Source organism: Anthonomus grandis, chromosome 10, assembly GCF_022605725.1.
Source record: "Anthonomus grandis grandis chromosome 10, icAntGran1.3, whole genome shotgun sequence".
NCBI lineage: Eukaryota > Metazoa > Arthropoda > Insecta > Coleoptera > Curculionidae > Anthonomus > Anthonomus grandis.
Window position 1 is genome coordinate 11,664,084 of NC_065555.1, and position 24,910 is coordinate 11,688,993.

Here is a 24,910-nt window from a genome sequence, read left to right on the forward strand (position 1 = left end):
AATTATAATTAATTTTCATTAAATGTTTGGGCTGGCGCGGCGTGGTAAATGACATGCTTATTGGACCGTACTTCTTTCCACCTCGACTGACCGGTGAAATGTATTTAGATTTTCTTCGACACAATCTGCCACAATTATGAGAACAGCTCCTCTAAATGTGAGGCAAAATATGTGGTTCCTACATGATGGAGCTTCACCACATTTTAGACGAGGAGTTCATAAACGTCTAGTTAATGAGTTTCTGAATACATCTTTCTTGGCCTCCTCGCTCCCCAGTTTTAACGCCTTGTGGTTTTTTTCTGTGGATCACGATGGAGCAGTAAATACTCCGGAAGAACTTCAAATCCAGATTGTGTGTTATTCGAACTAACGGGGATGATTTTTGTACAAACGATAACCATTCAACTTAATAAAGATTTTTTTAAAATAATTTTCAATAATGTGAAGTGACTCTCTTATTATGCAACTTTTATATAAGTAGTATACTAACTTCTTTTAACGATTCTACAAGGTGTTAAAATAAATGACTCAACTTTGAAAGTACTCTGTAGAATACGGCGCTATACAATATTCGGATTAAACAGACAATGTTAGTTCCGATTCTAGTGTGACGTAGCTACGCAGTCGATTCTAATTTAAGAACGATATTAAAATTAATACAAATTTCCGAGATATAGTCACAGAAATGACTTTAACTAATCAGCATGTACACATAGAGTTACAAGCATTTGAAAACCTTTTCTACAATATAACTGTATGCGTCTATTAGATTTGCAAGTTGATGCGCATCCATAGATTAATGCTTATTTTTTCTGCCATAGGTAACTTTTAGAATAGATAGATCTATTATATCTTTTTTGAATTTTTTATATTTGCTTTAGTGAGTTAATCCGGTGTTATTCTTTTTAGACGACGAGGGAATAGCAGAATCAGGAATGTGATCAACTATAGTTTCAAATTGCGAAAGTAGGTAGTTAACTCGAGTTAACTACCTACTAGCTACTATCGAGCACAATTTATGAAGAATAAAATATTATACTCACTCACAGGTTATGAGATTGCCATTATGTCGTGTATGTCGTAGAAATTATTATGATTGTAATCTCACTTTAAGAAACAAGTATACATATGTATTTAGTTATATGTTTACTCTATGCACGATATTTATGTTCTATCAGAGCACTATTAATATGTATTTGTTTATATTTTAAAATATTTGATTTGTATATTTACATAGTCGGATTATGTTACTCGTTTGAATGTAAACTTTATTCTGTTATACCTAGAAAATATTAGCTAAGATATCTGCTGAAATGTGGAAAATTTTTGCATTTAATGTCAGAAAGAATTTATAAAGAACTTTCAAGAAAACTCGAATAACCGGCAGCTACAAGCTTTATAAGAAAAACTGACAATTTTATTTGTACAAACTCGTAAATGCACATGGCTCCATAGATTTACTAATATTTTATTTGACACTACATGATTGGCATAGCGTTTAGGAGTGTTTTTATAGGATACAGGTATTAAGAACTTTTTTCATTAAACCCTGAACATGCAATGTGATTATATTAAATGTATACAAATGCAGTGCCAATTTTACCGTATAATCTCTTGTATTTTAGTACTCTTTTACAATCCAATTTTATATGCTTAACTATTTATAGCCGTCTTAAGCTACACCATTTTTTATATGTATTTATCGTAAGTAGTATTAATGTTTATATACTTTAAGTGTTATATTTAACCATGAATTTCAACCCTTTGTTACATAGTTTTCATCGGTTAACAAATTTAAAAGATTGCCTCTAAACTAAAGCAAAATTGTTATCTCTAGGTATGAAGCGGCTTCTATGAACATATTTTGTTACATGCAGGGTGGCTTAAGAGTTGATTTTGATTCCTACTCTTTTTAAGTGGAACACCGTGTATATTGTTTAATATTAATATTTGTCTTAGGAAAATAGTCCCATTTTTTTATGGGTTTTTATAGATAAATATATATTAATCGATTTAAACATTGATTTCAAGGAAAATGTAAACAGTTTATTCACTTGAGTATAAAATATAGGGTAGGTCGCTCAAGAGCACGCTCTTAATTTGCTTTTATAAGAAAAATGAAAATGCTTCAAACGTAAACTTTATTCAAAATGTTTTACTGTATACACTAATGTAACCCTTTAGTATGAAAGGAACAATCAGTTAAAAGATTTACCGAAAATATAAAGGTTTTATTAAAAATTATAAAATGCGTACTTTTAGATCCTTTGTTTCCTAAGAGTACGCGAGACAAACTAAGTGTAATTAATATAATATATCAATAAATATCCCATATCCCAGATAGTTAGAGCAGTCTTCATGCCACCACTTTTCACACAAATAACACTTCATCCAATTGAATGGAATAGTGCTCAAAACATCCCGCACAAATCGCCTCGTCGTTTTATCGAATTTTGTTTCCTTTTCTACTAATACTATTGTTTTGATCAGAATCAGTCAGAACTTTTCTTTTCCCACCCTTTTTCATTTGCTTTTCTTCGGTTTCTCGTAATAAATTATTATTGTAAGGTGTTGACGTCAAAAGTTCAGACCTTCTCGTTATTTGTTCATGAGTTACTTTTGGAAGAGGCAAAATCGTTTTAGGTGTAACATAACCACTTGGATCTGGTTCCCACGTTGCAACTCAGGTTTAGAATTCGGGTAAGATACCGTATTTTTTTTTATTCGGTATCTTAAAAATCTCTTTTATTGAAGAAAATATATCTAACGTATAGAGACTGTTTTAATACTATTGATTAATTTAATACTTTCTACAAATATGAAACTGGAAGAAACTTAAATTTTTGGCCGAAAACAAATTAAAATGTAAATCAGTAATTTTGGCCATTTTTGCTGACTATCGGGGTGAGTTGTTTTGAAAGCAGTGAGTGATGCTCCACAAAGGAAAAAATTGTATCCAATACACATTTGATGAGGAATTTGAAAAAACTTAAAAATAACACAAACCTTTATTTCCGATTCATAAAAACCAGCATTATTACACCTTCTTAGAAAAAAAAAACTATCCACAAATATCGCAAAAATTATTATATTTGGTGTAATTTTCACGATAACCATTTTTGCAGCATAAATATTGCATCCAATCCTCCCTTTTCTTAGGTACAGAGCATTCTCCTCCACATCCGGCACAGCGTTCGTCTTCGTCATAATCTTAATATTCTAATTCGTCACAACTTATTTCCGAGTTTTGTCTTTTTTTTTGAAGTAAGAAAAGTAGCGACATTTTGAGTCTTGAACAGGAGATAACTCCTGAAGTAGTTTATCTGTTTGAGAAGAAGGTTCTTGAACTTATTAGCTAACATTCTTGCAACAAACGGCAACTCCGGCTGAGTACAATTTCTTGCTTGGTCGGGATTCATTTTAATTTTGATCGGTCATAACGTCAGTCTGGCGGTTTTCTGTCATTTTAAATGAAGATATTGCATTTGAGGTTGTTGCTGCTTTTGCCTCTGATATTAATTTAACAAATTGTAGGCTGCTAATTTTTCTTGAAGGATAAATATTTAAAATCAAACAACTATTTATTGCACACGATGTTCCACGCTTATTTTAGAGATTTAAAAAGAATTCGGTCTAAAGGCCATAGGAAATGATTTGTATGACTGGGTAAGCTTAGGATTTTAACCTCATTTTCATCAGCATACTTAAGGGTTTTTCCAGAACTGTGATGAGAGGCATGGCCATCGATTAAAAGAAGAGCTTTCCCTGAAGGTTTTCTAGGTAAAAACTGCTCGGTTATCCAGACGCGAAAAACGGAAGAGTTTAAATAGGCTGATTTAGCTGACATGTAAACATATAATCCTGGTAGCATACCATCTTCATATTCAGCTTTTCGATCCTTTCCTTGCAAAAACTGGTGATAAAAGAATTCCTTCTGGATTATAACATGCAATCAGTGTAATAGTGTCACCTTATTCAGCTGAGATTATAGAAAGAAGTAGTTGGATCCTTCAGTAGCTATTACTGCACACGTGATCTTGACATTCTCAATGCCCGAGCAACAAAAACCAACACATATTTCTGTGCTGATAAAGAACTTTTTCGCTTCAGAAACGAATTGAGCCAGTGATAACCATTCTCGCTGTCTACGTTGGATATCAGCTTATACGATTCTGTGAGAGGGTAATTTTACTTTTTTGTATTAGTTACTTTGCATTAGTACTTCCTAAAAACTTTTTTTTTTAATGTACGCTCATTTACATCAAATAATTTAGCGACCCACAATCTTTTACTTTCCTCTTTTGAAATACGATCTCTTGCCTCAATGAGCATTTCTTTTTTGTTACTCTTGGGTTTGTATTAACTCATAATGAACGAGTGTAAACATCACTGTTTACCATAAAATGAATTAGCAATAAATAGATTTCACTTACCTTAGATGTCAAAAATATTACAAATAAATACGAAAAACCATTTTTTCTCGTAAATTTAACATACTTGTAACATTTGTTAATGAGCGTGTTTTTTGTTTTCGGTCAAATGACCGAAAAAACACGCTGCTGATGTGGTGAATAACTATGAAAAAGTGGCGTCCGCGTACTCTTAGGCGCTCCTACCCTAAACATTAAAATAAATCTTTAAACAAAACAGTTAAAAGTAAAACTCAACAGGCAATATGACATTTTTTCGAGTTTTATGGAAATTGACATTTATAAAAATATTGAAAAATATACACAGTGTCCATTTAAAAAACATGTCTGGCCCTGCATATTTTAATATTTAAGACCCGTCCAGAATATCTTTTATTGTTAAAAATAAAGAAAATTGCTAATTCATATACCTTTTAAATAAGTCTTGATGGATATAAGAGTGTGCAATATTGTTAATAAAATGAGTATATAAATGAAGCTTTAATTAAGGAAAAGGCCTTTATATTAAGCAGAAAACTAGAGCAATTTAATAATTTTTGGTATTTATTTTTGCTTAGTAGAGCAAAAAAAGTTACCGTAAAACGAGTAATAGACGCTTAAATACTTTTTTACATGTATTAGTGCAGAAACTCCTATCATATCCTAAACTTTTCTGTCTTGAAAACTTACGTTATAACCAAAAAACCATAAAAGTTTATAAGTATTCGTTTTAATGTTTATTATCGTAAAAAAGGAATGATTTACGCCATTAATAAAAACATTTTGATAATAAAAAATAAACAGTAGTACTTTGTAAAGATATTCGGTGCTGGAAACCGGTTTTATCGCCGTTTTAAAATGTAATCTTGATTTCATCATGATTTTCATATTTTTTGGCATTATCAGGATCCTCGGTTAATTAAGCAAGATAAATTGTTGTTCTTAAGAAAATGTTTCATTAATTGGGTTGGTAAATATCCCCAATGAAGCCCGGTGGCCAAAAATTTCAACTTTTAGATATCCAATATTCCAATATCTGATTTATGGGTAGGACTTAATTTTAAATAATACTTTATGTTTGTTGACTACTTTAGGAATTACTTTATCAAATTACTAGCTAAATTTCAATCTATATATTCGTTTGTAGGAATGTGGTTGCATATATACCAATGTAGCAAATTTGTTTAAATCTATTTTTATCCTGTATAACTGTTTTTAGCTCTGAGGTTATATAATTTTTAAACAAATTTTAATGACTAAGCTGCGCCATTACTTGGGATTATAATAATAAACCTTGTTTTTTTGTTGATCTTTGTTCTTCTCGAAAATTTACTTTTATTTTATATCATAAGTAAATTTCTCTGTGATAAATTAAGTAGGTCTGGTTTGTTTTAATATTAAGTTTATACTATTTAACATTTTATGATAATTAAATGTACCACCTTTTGTAAAAATATTAAGGAATCTTTCAAACATAACTCTTTTTTTAAATTTTAATTTGCAAATATGACTAACAATACCTTAGCCGTAATCATTATTATACTCATCATGTGTACTTAATTATTTTTATATATTTATCACCGATAATAAAACATATTTTAATATGCCAATATGTCTTTTCTTTTTATGTTTGTAGATTTAATTTGAAGCTAATTAATAATACAAAATACTATGTATGTAAATAATACAATAAACAACATCCATTAAATATTTATCGAAAACGGACAATAAAATCTATTTATGATCATTTTTTTTCTTTACAAGTATGTGACATTATGAAACAATCTTAAAACAATAATTTAGAAGAAAAAACAATGATAACAATAAAAAATAAAAATAATATATTTTTACCAAAAGATAGGTACAGTATAACAGTTTGGATTTCTTCCGCAACGTTAAATTGAACATAACTTACTTACCTATACTGATTTTCTGCAAAAATCATTGGAGGAAGGTTGCCATATACACGCCTTTTGTACACATTTCTCGAAAGCATTTGATCGAGTTATCCATGTAATCTTAGTTAACAAGTTGGAGGCGATTGGTATACTATAGCCTAACAATATTGGCATGAATCCTGAATTAATAAATAAAACACACTACTTGTAGTATGTTTTATTAACGTATCTCATTATGAATCCTAGAATCTCAGGACGTTCAACCGGTGGACGCTAAAAGCTGTCCATTTGCGCCACGCACATAAGATGCGCGCTAAAAATCATTAAGGGCGCTGACAAAAACAAAATAGCAATACAAGAAACATATTCTCGAAAAAGCAGGATGACGTTTTTGCATAATACTGGATTAAATGAGCGCGAGAGAGACAAAAAATGCATCAGGCTTCGGCCTGATGGCGGGGAAACGTTAGTGCGCCCCAGTTTTCGACTCGCTGTATACACAGCTCAGCATAGGCGTTAAACGTCCTGAGATTCTGAGATTTATGAATATTTCTGTTGGCCTAATATGCCTTAAACCACTTCAATTTGACGGTACTACATCGTGGAATATTTATCAGCGCCACTTTGAAGTGGCTACAAAAGCAAATGGTTGTTTGCCCAGGGAGAAGGCCTCCGCCCCTATATTGGATGCTGCTGCCATCCTACAAAGAATGTTCCCCGAAGAACAAGAAGTCTACGACCACCTAGTGAAGCATTTGGAAATGCGTCATGGCCAATTACACCTGGAACATGTATACCACACGCACTTGAATCCCCCTTGAATTCGAAGCTGCCAAGAACACGAACAGGGCTCAATGTCATGTCTGACAAATGATTACAGAAGAGAACGACTTCCAGAAATTGGTTAAGCGGATAATTAGAGCGGTTAAAGGAGGACATAGCCGCCAGGACCGGAAATTGAAGCGTTGGAAAAGTACGAAACAGTTCACATAATAAGACAGTTCCCAGAAGGCAGTAGTTCCACATACTCCAATTCGGAAAACTAAATAAGAACGGGCAATCGCCGATTTGTATTTGGGGCAAGCTTCAGTAAATACCCTCCAGGTCTCGCTGGAGCAAAAACGTCGACGCGTGTGGTGATGGAACCTTTTGCACTGTGTGTTGAATACAGGAGCGATAAAGCCAATCATAAGACCCGACGTACAAAAATCTGCAGCTAAGGTTCGGCAGTGAAAATGGCGTCTAGGAACAGCAACAGGAGATCGAGCAAAAGTCCCCGGTGAAACAAACATCACGTTCACCATAGGAAAAGCCACATTTTATCCTGTGATAGTGGCGGACATTGAGTATGAGGTGATCATAAGGACGGACATAATGAACACCAAGACCTTTGAGTTGAGTTTTCAGCAGGGAGTCCTAAAAATAGCCCATGACGAAGTTGTTTTCATTTCATCGTGAGAGGGATTATAGTTTTCGAGTCCTACTTCCAGAGGAAGCTTTGATACCGGAACAAAGCAAGATCATTTTGGAGAAGTGCGTTGATAGCAACAGCACAGATGGTGAAATAGTCATGTTCGAACCTGCAATGCATGACGAGGCTGTTGGTCGAGGGATAGTAGTCGCAAAGACCCTTGTACGTGCCGAAAGCAGTATTCCTGTGAGGATAATGAATGTCAATCATTAATCGGGGAATTAAGGAGACTTCAAGACGTCCAGCCACTGCAAGGCTGCACAAATCCCTTTTAAAAGGGGGTACGAATCCGATAGGCACGCTGACGGGGGGAAAATGGCACCTAAACAAATATTTTTAATGGGACATAGAGCTTGTTCTCAGAACTCTCTTTCCAGACTGCAGGTTTGGAGCTTTGGATACTCATGGCACTGACACTCAAGTGACAAATGGGGACATGTTCAGCGAAGGTAGTATTAAGATACAGAATGTTTACTTGTTGAGGTATGACCATCGGGTCCGAAACCTAAACTATAAAAATTCCTTTAATTATTTAAAGTTATATTACTTTAAGGCAACAATAAAATAAAGAAAATGTATCTTTAATGTACACCTAAAACATATTGTAATAACAATAATGATGTGTTTCTTAACTAAATGCTATGTTTCTTCTTATTCTTAGTCTTTTTCTTTTTTGAAGGGGTCTCCTCCAGTCCTATTATTTCTTTGTTGTTGCTATCGTGTATCCGTTTTTCGCCGCTGTGGAAATATATTAGTATTAATTATTTCACGCATCTTCAAGCTTTAGCTCTTCTAGAGATGATGCGCAAACGTTACTATAATCATCGCTAAAATGAGCAGGTTACCGAACAAGTTCTAATGGTTGAATTTGATTTACTATAATTGATACTCTTAAACACCTCAAAGAGGTAATAGGTATTCTCGATTGGTATTAAATTGAATATTAATATGCACAGGTTGATTCAAAAATTAATTTTAAAATATTTTGAGAATTGAGTATTGCACGTTTTTACAATAAATTTCTTGGCTATTTTCAATGGCGGACTACAAAAATATTTCGGTAAATACAATATTTCGTATAAAATCGGTAAAAAAACTTATGCGTTGAAAACTGTGTTAGTTTTTGCCTGAAAAAGTAGAGGGAATATGCATTTTTTGCCAATTTTAAAAATCCTATTGCATTTAATTTTCCCAATATGTTCGGAATCGCCTGGAAGAGACATTTTGATTATGAAGCAAGGCCATTTTATTAAGATGACATGATACTTAAGCCTGTCTTTAGTTTTTGTGTGGAAAAGTGGGAAAAATATCGATTTTTTGAATTTTTTAAACTTCTACTGCATTTAAATTTTGAATTATGTTCTTATTCTCTCGGAGTCACTACAACTACAGTGCGTCGTATGATTAAGTCTATGGACAAAATTTGCTCAAAAATAATTGGTTCAAATGCCGTACGGACGTCACTGCTAAAAATTTGTTAAATTCATTAATATCAAAAAATGCTCCCTTATAAAAGATAAATAGATGGGTACAAAATTTCGTAAAAATATCTAAGAGTGATACGAACACTATGCTAAAAATGTAATTTTTACTTTTAGGACATTCTAACTTTTCTTGTTAAAATCACCCAAAGATTCACTCCCTGTATTACACAAACTCAAATAACACCCTGTATTTGAGTTATAAACGAGAAAATACACCTTCCAAATATACCTTGAGGAGTTTAAGGTAAGTATAAACAATATATTCTTTAAACTAATAAATAAAAAATTACCTCTTCACTGTGACAAGGCTTTTCTTCTTCTTTCCTGTTAACGCTTTACCCCATTCCTCTTCTGAACCCTTAATAACATATTGCTCAAGATTTTCCTTTTTTAATTTTTCCAATTCTTTCTTTTGCTTCTTTTGAAGTTCCTTGGCAGCTTCTTCGAGCTCCTCTTGCATGCTTTTAGCGACTGGTGTAAGGTTGACATCCTTTTGTGGTTGTAATGATGTTTCTATATCTTTTTCTAGGATGCTGTTTAGGTACTGTTCAAATCTATTTAAAAAATGTATAAAAATATAATTATAATATCATGAAAAAAATGACTTTACCTTCTCATAGTCCGATTGAATAATCCGAGTAGTTGAGATGACGGCAACTCTAAATCTGCAGACAGTTCGTCGACTGTTTTGTGCTGTAATCCTAGAGCCAACATTATTGTCGATTGTACCGCGGATATTTGTGTATCGCCCATTTGATTGAGGAAAAACAATCTATAAAAATCTTCAAATAGTGGAAAAAATCAACATTCTTAAGTATAATTTTTTTAATAATAAGTATTGATTTAATAACAAATTTCTAATTCAGATGCTAAAGTTCCGACCCGATATGTAACACAATTCTCCGTGGCGTACTCACTACTGTTAGATATCAGAGCATCAGCATTAGTTATACAGTAAGCACGGTTATATTTAAGTAATTTAAACAAAAAAACGATACTGAACATATATACGCTTTTTCTGCAGCCACTTTTCCTAGGCCAGAAAACTCGCAATCCATGCAATTTATCCGAGACCACTTTCTCGAGGTCATAGAAATCGGTTCAAGTTTTGACCAGACTTTCATCGTATCTGGGTTAGGGTAATCTGGATTAATGTAAGAAATAGGTTCATATATAAATTTTAAAATAAATGATGCTTTTAAATGTTCTTTTGAATAAATGAATGGAATTATTTATATAATTTTAAATATAAAGTTGAAGCCGATTTTGTATAATATTCGATTTCGTTTTTTTAGCGTTTAATACATTTTTTATGTTGTTGTATCTAATATTGTCCCGCCAATGAATATATCTTTGCAACTATTATCAAGTGTAAAATTACACATTTTTTTCTTAATTTTAGTTTAGGATTGCGTATAGCCTTTTATCATAAGCTATATAATTTAGGTTTTAAGATATTAGTATACACAATTTTTCTTCAAAAAAAAGCAGATTAGTTAGATATTAGTTAAAGAAGTAGCTAGATTGAAAGCATTTATGCCCCATAATCAGTCAAATAGTCATCCGATTTTGAGGATTCTTATTTTGTTTTAAAATTAGCCCCCAACCCAACCAAACCCGAAACCTAGTACTATGATTTGTGGTTTTGAAGAGTTTCATTTTAAGTTGTTTAGTTGTTTTTAAGTGGTTTAATGCAAAGATTTGAATATTTTGCGTGTTCATTGGTATATAAAACTGCGAATCATCGGCATATTGTTATGGTTTGGCATGTTTGACCACCAAGTAGTTTTTCTATAATGACAGCGTGGTTAGTGAAATTTCGTAGCTATTTGTACGTTTGTAATGTACGTTTATCTCTGACTTTGATTTTTTTTTAAGCTTTACCTCCTACTTTAAAGTTTTAATATTTTGGGTTATTCATGGATTATAAGGTTTTTCAGATATTTTTTTAAATTTTAAATTGGCACGTTTCACACAATATCTCTAGAGTGGTACAAACTATCGCAATATCCCTCCTCAATAAAACCGTGAATATTTGCTATTTTAGGCTTATAGACAATAGATATATTGCTCTAGACTTTTATTATAAAGATAGCAGATTTTGGTTCGCAATAATTACATCAATACAAGTTGAGGTGTTTGTATTTTGGTTAATTCTAATTTCGTCTGAAATTCGTCGAGAAAGGAGGCAGAAAATTGATGAGATAACCAACAAAAACGTTAAGTTATCAATCTTATTATGTAAGAAAATTTAAATATTGCCTACATAATTCATTTGCAATTTTACAGTATACATCCAAAATTTCGTTAACCTAATTAGTATCCAACAAATAATTAAAAAACTTTTAAGCCTTTTTTATGTAAATACCGAGACCACCACCTTTAAGACCTCTATACTTCCTTAAACTATTATTTGTCATAAGAATTAAACTATATCATGTTATGAGACTTACCTAGCCAAAATGGGTAACAGGTCCATAATAAGATGATAATCCACCAAATTTTTGCTGTACATTTCCAGCCGCTTTAAATCGTATCTTGTAATGTGTATATCCAACTCTTGCTTAGTCAAGTCCCGACTTTCCAACTTAACTGATTTATTCGTTAAAACCCCTAACGCCAAACTAGGTGAAAATGTTTTAAACTGGTACGCTAGCAAGTTAATGAACCTCCGTCTAAAATCTGCCCAATATGCGGTTAGCCATGTCAAACTTTCGGGTCTTTCTTCGGTATTTAAAACGTTAAGCATTATGCAGGAATGTTCTCCGGTAAGGTCGTTAGTGGTCTGCCTAAGGTAGACAGGTACAAAGTTGGCCCGTTTCCAAAATTTCAACAGTTGCTCAGTTAATCCGTAAGATACTCCAAGGTAGTCTAGTTTTTCCGGTGTTCGTTCGCTAAGTTTTTGAAGGAGTGGTGGTAGAGATTTCCTTGGTTCGATTATCTCCTCGAGAAGACCTAAAATAAAACCGTACATTTACAAATTTAATCAGAGCTATTTAAATGTTTTTATTTTTTTTATTACAATTCACATAGTGTGATCCAATCATATTAGAAATCCTCTATAGATTTAGGTTATGAAACTAATAATTTTAAATGGTGAAATAATGAAAGGCTTACTATTCTTGGCATCTTTAGAACACCTGAAAGGTTATCAGAATTATCGCACTTTTGACACAGATTTGTACAACAATGTAGTATAATAATAATAATATCGTTTATTAATTACAATATAAATAGTTACAAAATGTAAGCACAATTTAACTTGAATAAGGTGGAAAATTTAGGGTTTTGTCAAAATTCGGTGTGATAGAATCAGTAATAAAAGTTACTTGTCGGATATAATTAAGTCATTATTAGGTAGCATTATCCTAGACATCAATCCAGACAATAATCATAATAGGTATTTTAAAATAATTAAATTATTAAAAGCGGTCCTTTAAATATACCCAGCCCTTATATTTAAATGTTTTCAGGTTTTCTATTAGCTTTAAGTGCCCGGGATGCAAATTATACAATCTTGGCGAAAAGCGGGTGAATATATTGGCAAACTTTATTTATTTCAAGACAGTATAACTGGCTCAGATTTTATTAAAAAAATCATTTGTTGAATACATTTTTTTTCCCATAATTTTTAAAAACCAGTTTTATCTCTAATTTATTAAAATAATTTTGAGAGACTTCTTTCCAACCATATAAGTAATATAAATATACTATGGTATTTACCAATTTTCAATGTTGTCCATTGCATCAGGTATATGTTATGTATGTTAAAAATTTAATTGCATCCTGTGTGTAGATATTCCCTCTCTTCAACTCAAATTTTCAAACAGAAAATATTTTATAATAAGTTAAAAAACTAATCATTCTTTTTTTTCTACAATTTTTGATAAATCGGATAAAAGAAAGACGGGTCTGTAGTTTATAGTCTCTTTAGTTTGTTGATTATTATTGAGCTGAGGAGGTAAAATTTCTTTTGATATTTGCTTTAAAGATTCGCTTCTTATATTATGCCACAGGCGATTTTTAAATTTTAATTTGTTGAATGGTTTCATCAAGTTCTGATATTGACAAATAATCTAAAATCATTGAATTTTCCAAACGAAAAAGTATATAGTTGAAAAAGTTATACTGACCTACAGTCTCTTCGCTAATAGTATCAATCTCCTCCTGTGTCGATCCGTCTTCATCTAAACTAGGAATTTTCATTTCGTAATATTGCTTTAACAGTTGCAACGCCCTTGCTCCGTATCCCATCCCTTGGTAGTCCGGATGCGTGGCTATTCGTACGATCCTCGCGCCTGCCAGTTTACAAAAGTCTGGATCCTGGTACTGCTGCCCGATGGTCCAAGGGATAAGGTCGCCGGAGGCCCGTTTTCCTCTAGAGAAGCCTTCGGCAACTGTAGATTTGGATATTTCTCCTTCCAGACAAACCTGATCAACCAAATTTTTAATATTGGTACAACGTTATAGTTAACGTTTCTTCCTTGGTGATGCCTAATAACTGAGATCTACTTATATATTACTCATTATGCAGGTATTTTTTAACATTTTTTCATTTGAGAGCATCTGCATTATTGTTTTCTTTTTATGGTGTTATAATATTGGGATATAAAGTTAGGTATATAGTATACATATTATTTAATTGGGCTGACCCACTGATACATATGATACCATGACTGATTCTTTCTTAATACTTTTCAGCTATTTGAGAAGGCCCTAAAGACTTTGTTACGAAGTGTATTTTAATTTTGTTATTACTGAATTTTGGCCATATATGTAAAAATTTATTTTTGCGGGTAGACTGAATGAATGCATTTGGGATAAGATGGGTTTTTGTAGTAATGGATGAAGTAATGAATGATTGAATTTATAATTCATTATATATCATGATAATTCGAATAGAATACCAAGTTACAGGTTTGTCAGGCGAGATAGAGCTGAAAGAGAGAGTGGTGTACGAATCTATATAGAAAATAATTTAAAATTTGAAACTATTGATTTTACCATTTTGTCGAATGAGTTTGAGTATGCTAGTATTAAATTTAAAATAAACAAAGAATAAATTTTATTCGTCACTATTTATCGTCCATCAACTTTAAATATTGATCATTTTATTGATTGCTTGAAGGAAATATTTGATTTAACTATTCCCTTCTATGATTTCAATGCTTTTTTAAGGCAAAATACAGATCAAATAAACTTTAACAGTTACTAGATATTTTTAATTGAAAGCAAGTCATTACTGAGCCTGCACGACATAATTTGACCACAAACAGTTTAAGTCTTTTTGTTCTAATAATAACTAATCAACCCATATTAAAGAAAATCGAGTTTCACAAATATATCGGAAAATATAACTGATTATAATATGGTATTTTCAGTAATAGATATTCCTATAAACGATCGCATTAAACGAATTCAATAAAGAAACTACGAAAATATAAATCAAAATTGGGATCTAATTTATTACACATCTGGTGTAGATGTTGGAATTTTAAATAAAAATATAATATCTTTAATAAACAAGCATGCACCTTTTTTAATTAAAAATATAAAGGATAAACCTTTTTTGCCGTGGAGTAATTTGATATTATTGACAAATATCACATTACTCATGGAAGAAATGGATAAAGCCCACCGTAAACATTTGAAACAAAAAAACTGAAGCACGCTTGAGATATTACAGAAAAATAAGCAATTACACAAAACATATCATTGCTAGGGAAAACATTACTTAATTCAAAATAATCATCCATTACTCTCAAAGAGACTTAAGTATATGACCAAAGGAGGGAAAAAAGTAAACTGAAAGTCCAAGTCTCATAACCAATAACGAGTAGTCATAAACAATAACATAGTCAATAACGATACACGATGGTGTAAACGTATTTTATTTTAATTTTTTTATTTATGTTAGTGTGAGTCAGTGTGTGGTTTTTGTATTTCGATAGGTATGTCTTTTCTGTTAATTAGCGTTCTGTTCCGTATCATTTAATTTTGATAATTTTATTTAGGTCTGATGATTTATGAGACTTGGCCTTTTGAGTTTACTTTTTCCCCCTTTTCCTTCGGTCAAAACATTACTTATTTTAACTTAATGTCTCGAAAACACGGAAAAAAAGTCTGGAGTGATGCAAATAATTTAAATCTCGGCCGTAACAAGGATTCTGATTTTCCTGATACATTTTGTGAGTGATATAAGAACTCTCAATAACTAATCTACAAATTTGAGTAAAAAAGCTTATGTAACATCTAATGAGAAAATACAGTTTTATAGATAACATAAACATGATAAGATCAAATATGAATTAAAATTTATTCTCATGGATCAGTCAACTTTAATGAAAATTATAAAAACCATTGACTCAAATACTCAAAGACTCAAATTGGTGAAGACGCTTTTTTTTTAAAGATTTACATCTTTATCTGCCTTTTTATTTAAAGCCATTACTTGTCAGTTTGGTTAAAGTACAGTTTGGTTCTATATTGTTAATATATAAAGAAATCATCATCTTGTATAAAATACTCAACCTTACAGCAATATGCTGCTGATTCCCAATGTGTCTTTCATTTTCACTTCGCTAAGAATAATCCTACAGCTCAATTTCAGATTAATCAGGATTTAAAAAGTATTTTCTTGCTTGTAACTTTTCACAGGATCTAACGTAAAATAAACGCTTCGAAATCTTATGTAATAATACTGGGTTGTGGCAAAAATGCTTTTGAGGTTTCTTATAAATTTTATGTACAGATTCGAAATGTTCAGCTACCAGTAATGAATGAGGTCAAAAATTTGGGCATGTATTTTGACAGTGGTATTACATTTCAAAGTCATATTGAAAATATGGTTCAACTTGCATATATGCCCCTAAAAAAACTAGATAAAATAGACTAATAAACTATTTACACTATAAGATTAAATGCTATTTATGTAATTCACTAAAATACTTTCTTTGCTTGATTACTGTGATGTTTTATATTCTAGAGTCCTTGACCGAAGTAACTGCTTACTCTATACTAAAACTACAAAACTGCTGTATGCATTCAAAATATCTTTTAGGAATTATATTATTCCCTATTCAAATAACAATCTCATTTTGAATATGAAAAATCATAGAAAGTGCCATATGTACACGTTTATTTATAATATTTTAAAAACTGGAAGCCCTTTATATTTAGTAAATAATTTTAAAAATCATCTTCATATGTATGGAATGCTTTAAAATTAAATTTGAAATAAATATAATTAATGTTCTAAAAAAAAACAAGAAAATGGCTGGTTTAGAGCAAAACCGAAGGACGAAGAAACGCTACGCGCTAGCCCACTAGTTGCCTTGGTAAATGTCTTCTTTCCATTGTTAAACAATGTCGCAAACAATGTGAATGTGCTCTAACTGTTTATTCATTTAATAATTTGTTTTTTTACTTAGTTGCATTTTCAGCAATTACTGAATAAACTATTTTTGAATTCGAATACATTTTTTTAATAGTTCTATATCAGTAGCATTTGTTTACATGCCACGTTTTTCCTTTACACCCGTTACGTATCTATCGAACTTACCCTCACTCTATCATTTTTTTCATATCTTTAAAAAAACTGTATTATTATAAATTCGTGTTAAAAATGTTAGTAGCTATATTGGGCAAGTTAGTTATAGTTAGTTCATTACAGTTATTACTATTCTTTGTTTTTTTTATTATTAATGGTTTTTAAAAGGGGCCTTGCCACACAGGTTTGCACCTGTGCTAACGAATTCGGAATCGAGGCACGGTTTTATTTATCATAGTTTATCGTTTTTTTTTTGTAGAAATACAGCATTTTTTTAATTGAATAATTTACCTAGCTTAAAATACCTTGGTCTCCTTATTGTATTTTAGGAGCATATTTTAAGCTGAAGCCTGATGGGACTTAAACCTTATTAACAATTTAAATATTTTCAGGATAAGGAACTTTTTAAATTTGAAAATAACATCATATTTACCTGAATAAAAACCAAAACTTCTGGCAAAGTCTTTCTATTAGGATCCACCGGTCCTAGCAAACAAAATAGATGATGTGCGGGGGCATCAGACATCATTTGCAAATCGTTGGGGCTATTTTTGTAATGGGACGCCACATACAAGGCGACCAATCTCTGCAAAAACTCTTCAGAAGCCTTGTGGTAGCAAAATAGCGTATCTCGGTTGATATAATATAGGTCACAATGCTCTGGCGCCGGGCAACCAGACTGTATAGGAGCTACAGATGTAGAATCCAGGCATAGAAGTTTAATAAGCCAACTTTCGACCTCATCTCCTGGTTTGTAACGAATAGATTCATTTAGCGTTACTTCGTGTAAAGTTCTACCAGTTGCTGCGGCAGAATCTTTTCTGTTTGCTGCGTTTGAGTTAGAACCTAATTAAATAGATTGTTAACTGAAGTAGCATAATCTATAAAATATTAATTAAATATATGTAAAAGAATACACCTAATTTTGTGGCTTAATTTGTAACATATAAAAACAAATCTATGTACTATACAGGGTTGTGACCTAACCTAACCTACCGGATAAATTCAATAAAAAGAGGGTTTTTTTTAGATAGACAATTTTTTTTTCTTAAATAGAACCTCCTTTGTATTTTTGCATTATTGAATCCTCCAAAGAACTTTGAACATATTTTAAATATAATGGCATAGACCTATCTTTAACTATACTTAAATTTACTATACCAAACTATACTAAATATTACGTTTAAATAATAGTTATAACACTTTATTGCAACATGAATTATTACATCCCACATTCTTAACAGATATTTTATCAAATCCGGGAAGCATTAACAGATCGATAAACTCTTGCTGTACATTTTTAACTGTGTCTGGAGAAGTATTTCTAATTACATAACGAGTGCGATCTTTGAGGTTATTAACCGTGTGTAGCTTATCCTTGTACACTTTTTTGACAGAACCCCCAAAGATGTAGTCCAATGAATTAAGATCGGTGACCTAGGTAACCACTCTATTAATCCGCATCTGTCCATCCACCTTGGGAAAACACTATCTAGGAATCTTCGAACAATTGCAGCAGAGTGGGCGCCTCCCCACCCTGCTGCACTCCATCCTTTTGAAACCATAACGCTTGGTTAGGCATATCTGGATTATGGTTATCAGGATAGAGTTTCGCCAGTGCTGGAATCAAGTCGTCAACTTAAAAGTCATAATAACGCTGTCGCGTCAAAGTTCTTTCACAGAAGTATAGTCCTATTACTCTCCTATTAATAATCTCTGCATCACACATCAATTTTTTCATAATTCTGAGAATGACTTTCCCTAAACCAGTGTGGAGTTTCAGGCGCCCAGTACCTAAAATTATGCCTATTTACTTGTCCATTCAAATAAGTCCCAAGTTACCTCATCTGGGAAGCATGTCTGGCAAAACTCGTTTCTGTGATCTGGATCATCTTTTAGTAGCTCTGAAATAATTGAATTTTATAAAGGTTCCACATTTCCTTCTTTAGTACTTTTAATACAGCCACTCTATGAAGCGTGTTATCCAAACGAGCTAAGAGGTTACTACTAGAGAGGTTAGAGTTTTCGTCTAATGAAACGAGGATTTCATTACGAACACCAGTCCTTTCTGTTCTGCCAAGATCCTCAATAGTTCCAGTCTATTTCCACCTCAATTCTATTGATATAACTGACTTATAGTTTATCTATTGTGTTTTTTAGTTTTCTCATCACAGCTAAGCATAATTAATATTTTGATTATCAGAGTCTCAGTTCAACGCATTGTAGATATTTTCAATTAACAGTATAGTGGAAACTTTTAATAATTGACACTTATTTGAAGATTACGTCAAATATTCTCAGAGATGGTAATTGAAATGAATGGGTATAAATGGTTTAGACGTTTGATGTCAAAATATGCTCGATCCGAAAATAAAGTAGACGTGTCGGAATTTTTTCAAAAAAAAAATCTTTTATTGAATCTATCTGTTATTAAATCACAACCCTGTATATGTTAGGAATTTAAAACATATTAACGACTTTAATATTTTAGTAAATTTTTTTGCTAGATTTCGGTCCTAAATAAAACTAGAAACCAAAAGTTTAAGATGAACCTTTCAATTTAATACTAAATCATCTTCAAACACTAAATATTGCGACTCCCTTTATTAAAACTAAATTGTGTAACGAGCTATCGTGAAACTATTTTATACCTTATCTCCATTCTTCAAATCTACCATATATGATGAAAAAAACTTTACAAAAAAATAGAAAAACACAAGAAGACTTATAATTACAAGCAATTTACATAATTATTATGTATGATGATAAAAACAAGTTTTTTTTCTAAATAAAATATATAACGAATTCGAGGCTAATCTAACCCATCACTAACCTCAGTCAGTTTCTTGCAAAACATTTTTGAAAATCTTATGAAATTTGAATTATTAACCACTTCATTTCAACTAGTATCGGTTTATTTTTCTATAGTGCTCCTTGACTGTAAATAATATTAATTCAAATATTACCATTATTTTTAAGGTAGAAAACGTAAACGCTGGTCTTTAATTTTTGCGTAAATAGTAAGTTTTTGGGACATTACAGAGAAGCTGACTTTAATTTGTCCCTTCTAATTTTTAAAATTTTTAATATATGAAATAAATTGTATAATAAAACACCTGCAGATTTCTATTTCTAGGTTACCTTAATCATCTCTTTGTAATCAGACAAACAGAAATGGTCATAGACATTTAATTCTATATGATACAGAAAACTTAGACAGTTTAAATATGATATTTGAAACCCATATTAAAAGGAAAACATTTGAAAATTATCTGTTGCATCAGTACTCTTTTGTGGTATTGTAACTTAAAGTAACAGTAAAGGTTAACATTCGATATCAAAATAATCGTGAGCATTATTAATAAAATTTAAAATACTGAGCTATTTATCTCACCTATCTTTATCATATCTAGAGAATTACTTAAAAAACTTTTTAATAAACTTCTAAACTGACTAATAAATAATATTATCAATAAAATCATGAGTTTCCCTAAAAATCCTTACATCAAGAGTCTTTCTGAAATAGTATCCTTAGATACTAGTCGATAGATAAACAGGTAGACATCTTAGAACAATAAAAAAGTGTCAGACCTGCAAAGTAGCAATATTAAATGGAAAAAAAAAATGAAAAATTGAAATCATTCAAAGTAACACTAATTTAATATTGATTAAACATCTGTAGTGGCTATGTAAAGTAAGGGAATGATCAAGGAAAACGTTAGTACGAGAGAGTAAGAGCGTAAACGAGAATCAAAACTTTGTAAATAAAAAACCAGACAATGTGAATGGTATGACAAAACATTTTAATTTAAAATCTGTTACTGTTTAAAATGTAACTTTTATAAAGTGTTTTTTTATTAATATCTCATTGTCAAAGAATGAAGATCAACATTATAACCAAAAAATTAAATTTTGTAATTTCTTCTTATCTTTCACCTTCTAGCAAAACCAACTTAATAATACAATTTACCTTATTAATTAACTAATTTGTGCTTACCTACAGGTACTGTTTGCACTCTTAGCTGCTGCAAAAGTTTTAAAGATAAACTCCGGCCAGTCCCTTCATAACCATTAATAGTAGATGCTAAAAATACTAAATACGGCCCAAGCATAGCTTTTACATATGGTAAAGGAATCGCCGCAGCCTCATCAATAACCAATAGCTCAGCCTGGGAAAGCTTGTGAGCATCTGTTGGGTGAATATACTAAAAGAAGTAATAAAAAAATGAAAATATATTTCCAATAATTAATAATTAACATATTATGTTTCTGAATGTCTCATTTTAAAATCAAACGATCTTACCTGAATTGTTTGCCTGTGGTCCCTGAAAATATTCACCCTTACAATGGCTTTATTAAATTCCGGATTTGTACTTTGAACTAAGCCATAGTCAATATGTTCTTGGTATTCCAAAGCGTCAAAACCCTAAAAACGTTATTATTTCACTTAAATTTTTGAGTCAACTTAGAGCATAATTTACCTTAAAGACAAACTCAAAAAAAGTATTTAAGTTTTCCGGACTGGGACTGGTGACAAATATATTAGAATAGCCAAAAGCAACAGCAGCAGAAACTGCTAAGCCCAATGCAGCAGACTTACCACGACCTCTGGAGGCAGTTAAAGACACTGTGGATCTAACAAAAAAAATAATAAAAATATATTTTACCTTAAGTAGGATTTTTGAGGTACCTTAAGGTTTTTTCTGAAATACCCTCAATAAACTTCAATAATGCTTTGGCTTGATCTACAGTTCTGCAACAATTTACTAAGTTTCCCACTGGTTGGGTATCTCTTAGTTGTTCTTTTAGTTCATTTAGTTCCATTTCATTTTCATTAATATCCTGAGATGGTTCTACAGGTGTAACATGAAGATTATGAGATGACACTGGAAGAACTGCAAGTTGGTCATCGACAACTAAACACCTACAAAAGATTGTTCAACTTACTATAACAGAAAACATCAGTAATTATAGGATGATTTGAAAATAGGATTTATGGTGTATAAAGAACTTCAAATTAAATTTATAACAATAACATACACAATCTTACCTTTTACAAGAAGCTAATGACAATAAAAATCTTTCATTAAATCTGGGTACTACATCTTGGTGAGCTTCTGTTCTAAACCTCTGATGCACATCCATGTTAATTGTATAAAGCTGCTTTAAAGAATCAAGAGATCTAAGAAAAAAAAACCTTTAAATATAAAGTTTGCAAACATGCTTTTGCTTGCAACCTTAGTAACAAAACTACTAAGCCACCCCCTTCTACTGTCTCAATAGTTCTGGCAAGCAAATTGGGAGTTAAAGCCTCAAAGTCTTGAAGAACACACATTCCATAAGTATTACCCAAAATCTTATGAGTTTCTGAATAATAACAATATCTGATTTTTGTTGAGGAAAGAAAGAGTTCAAAAGGATCATCCTAAAATGGCAATTAATAATTATTTGGTACCTGCAATAAAAATAAAAAATAGAATAAAAGCAAGCTATGGTTACCTCATTGATGCTTAATTTTCCAGCTTTTATTTTATGATGCAGTTGCTTCATGCGCTTCTTTTGGTTGCTGCTGAAGCCAAGCTCCTTTTTATAGCACCATAGAACAGATGGCCGGGCTTTAACTTCTGCTTTCGAAAGCATGTGATGCAAAATGACCACCTAAGGAGCAAAGAAAGCTTATATAATAAAGAAATAACCGATTTAAATGATTTGAGGAGGTTATTACAGAAGCTAAAGGATATTTCATATTAATCATGATATTCAAACCATTCTTAAATTTAATAAAGAATATTTTAAATTTATTAGAGGTGGGACAAGGTTGTAACAGGTTTTGTAAGAAGTTTTAGATAACTTTTTTTAGTTTCTGGTTTTTGCTCTAAAACTTCTAATATTACTTACTTTGTACATTTTTGCAGTACAAAGTCTGTCGATTAAAATGCATTTGTTTTCAATATGAGTACTATATAGGAAATTTCTTATTATTAGCACTAAATAATAGTGACACTTTAAAAAAATGTATATGTTAAAAGTGCTGTGATGTATAGGAAGATTCTCCATGTTATTACCCCTTCATTCAAGATTATACTGTCAAAACTGTCTTCATTGATAAGATTTATTAATAAATTATAATAAACTAATAAGTAAATTTGAAGAAAACAAGTTACATTAACTTTATAGAGTAAACTTTTTCTCCTGTAGTATTCAACAGAGAAAAATTTCTTTTTTATAATAGAATTCTAATATACACAGCCTTTTAATTGCATTTTATTTAAATTATTGTATTGTAATGTCATGGAACTTCTTCCTTATAGTTCAATAGCACGCATAGCTACTAGTTTTCTTAAAAAGCACTTTAAAGTTTCATTAGAAATAAGCTCAGAAATAAGGTTTAAAAATAGTTTTCTTAGAAAAACAGTAGGAAATTATTTTATATAAATATTACCTTGAGTGATAAGATTTTACATGTAAACTTTGATTTTCTATGTATACACATAAACTATCAAGACAATGGAAGTTAATAACCTAGCCTCGCCTTTAAATTTTGACATATTTATTTATCATCATTGCTTGAATTTTATATTACTTAGCAATACTCAGTGCAATAGTATCTCCAAAAAAAAAGTTGGAATGAGTGGCAGAAATGCAAAAACCCTAACTAAAAAACATTTACACATTTATCATACATAATTTAGAGAGTGACAATAAGTTACTTGAATGGTATTATTAAAATGAAAAATATAGAAAAATCTCTGGATTTTGGAGGATGACAGAAATAGATCACTTTCAAAATCTGCACATTGCTAAAAAGCCCAGCATTGTCTGCACAAATCAAAAGGGCTTTTTCCAAAGTATAGGGTAAGGTGTAAGGGGCATAGATTAATGTTTGACAGATTAAAAAAGTTTCTACATGGTTATTTGACTTTATAAATAAAAATAGATTTTTGAGGCAGAAGATTATTTTTGACTGATTTTGTTACTTTTGAGGGATTATCTTAATATTTTTTCTTTAAAAAACACTCAACATTATTTTTTAAATTAATTTTGACTAAAAATTTAACTTAATTTTCTTGCTTTTGAGAGTTTATTTTCATTTTTGTGAAAAAATGATTTTAAACAAAATGAAATTATATATGTTGTCTATTTCCTGGATTTTTCTTTTTGATATAATGTCTAAGTGTAGACAATGAGCTTGTATATCTCTCCATTGCTTACATGCTGATTAATGATTATCTTATATACATAATTATTGAATCGCATGAGATTCTTGAACAAAAGTTTACTAAGCCTTTTGTTTTTTAGTTAATTTAATTGTTTTAAAGTAAACTTAAAAACAATTTTTTAATAAAATAATTTACTTGAGATAAAAAGTATATTTTTTTTAATACACCCTAGTTTTATCAAATGTCCCTTTAAAAGCTTTTGAAAATACTCTAGGTCTATAGTCAAAAACCCTTTACAGTGTTGTCCATTGAATATCTATTTCTAGTGATGATAATTAGAAATAGAACTAATATTTAGCATAAAAACATTAACATGCTTATGGACATATATTATTAGTCTTATTATACTTGTATTAGTGGGGAAGAGAAACAAAATGTGATGATTATAACAAAGCTTGAAATTAGAATTCTATATTCTAAAATCATGTTTAAAAAAACAGATACCTTAAAAAAGCCCTTACAATTGATAATATAAATTTAACTCTGACAAACTCAGTGATGAATATTGTAAAGAGTTCATATTTTATTTTTAACTTACTTGGTCCCTACTTTTATCTCCAACGATCACAAATAAAGTCCTGTGCCCCAATTTAACTCCATTTTCGATTAAAACCCTGATACGGTTATCTATTTTCTTCCTGACCATGTTGGCTAGGTACTTGGATGCTTAGGGTTCACTTCTTTTATTAAAAACTCAATTAACTTCTATTATAAACTAGTAATTAGTATAATATAGATTTAAAAACAAATCTATATTGAATATAAAACACCAAACACTTTTAATTTAAATAAAATGTATAAAACTGTCCGGAAACCTAGTAAACGTAAATAAAAACACGTGAAAATGTGAGGTTAGACTTTTAACTAGCGTTGCCTGCC

General features: G+C 31.0%; 2 protein-coding genes across 4 annotated transcripts in view; one reads left to right on the top strand and one right to left on the bottom strand.

Moving 5' to 3' along the window:
* The window catches only part of LOC126741705 (tyrosine-protein phosphatase 10D), a 90,821-nt gene extending 84,802 nt beyond the window's left edge, over positions 1–6,019 (top strand). For all 3 annotated transcript variants that reach the window (XM_050448242.1, XM_050448240.1, XM_050448243.1), the window contains one exon: positions 910–6,019. Coding sequence is in view for 2 of the 3 variants with exons in the window: in XM_050448240.1 (XP_050304197.1) it covers positions 910–970 (61 nt within the window). In the remaining variant the exon portion in view is untranslated. The remainder of the gene's footprint in view (positions 1–909) is intronic.
* Positions 6,020–8,301: 2,282 nt separating this feature from the next.
* Positions 8,302–24,893, bottom strand: LOC126741388 (RNA cytidine acetyltransferase). The gene is made up of 14 exons (XM_050447783.1): positions 24,570–24,893; positions 22,311–22,469; positions 22,049–22,236; positions 21,862–21,993; positions 21,502–21,735; positions 21,293–21,446; positions 21,115–21,237; positions 20,809–21,016; positions 17,245–17,657; positions 13,396–13,693; positions 11,716–12,217; positions 9,873–10,034; positions 9,553–9,816; positions 8,302–8,516 (listed from the first exon to the last, which is right to left on the bottom strand). The coding sequence occupies exons 1-14, from the start codon at positions 24,675–24,677 to the stop codon at positions 8,411–8,413; spliced, it is 3,051 nt and encodes a 1,016-aa protein (XP_050303740.1). The 5' UTR covers positions 24,678–24,893; the 3' UTR covers positions 8,302–8,410.
* Between the last annotated feature and the right edge of the window lie 17 nt (positions 24,894–24,910).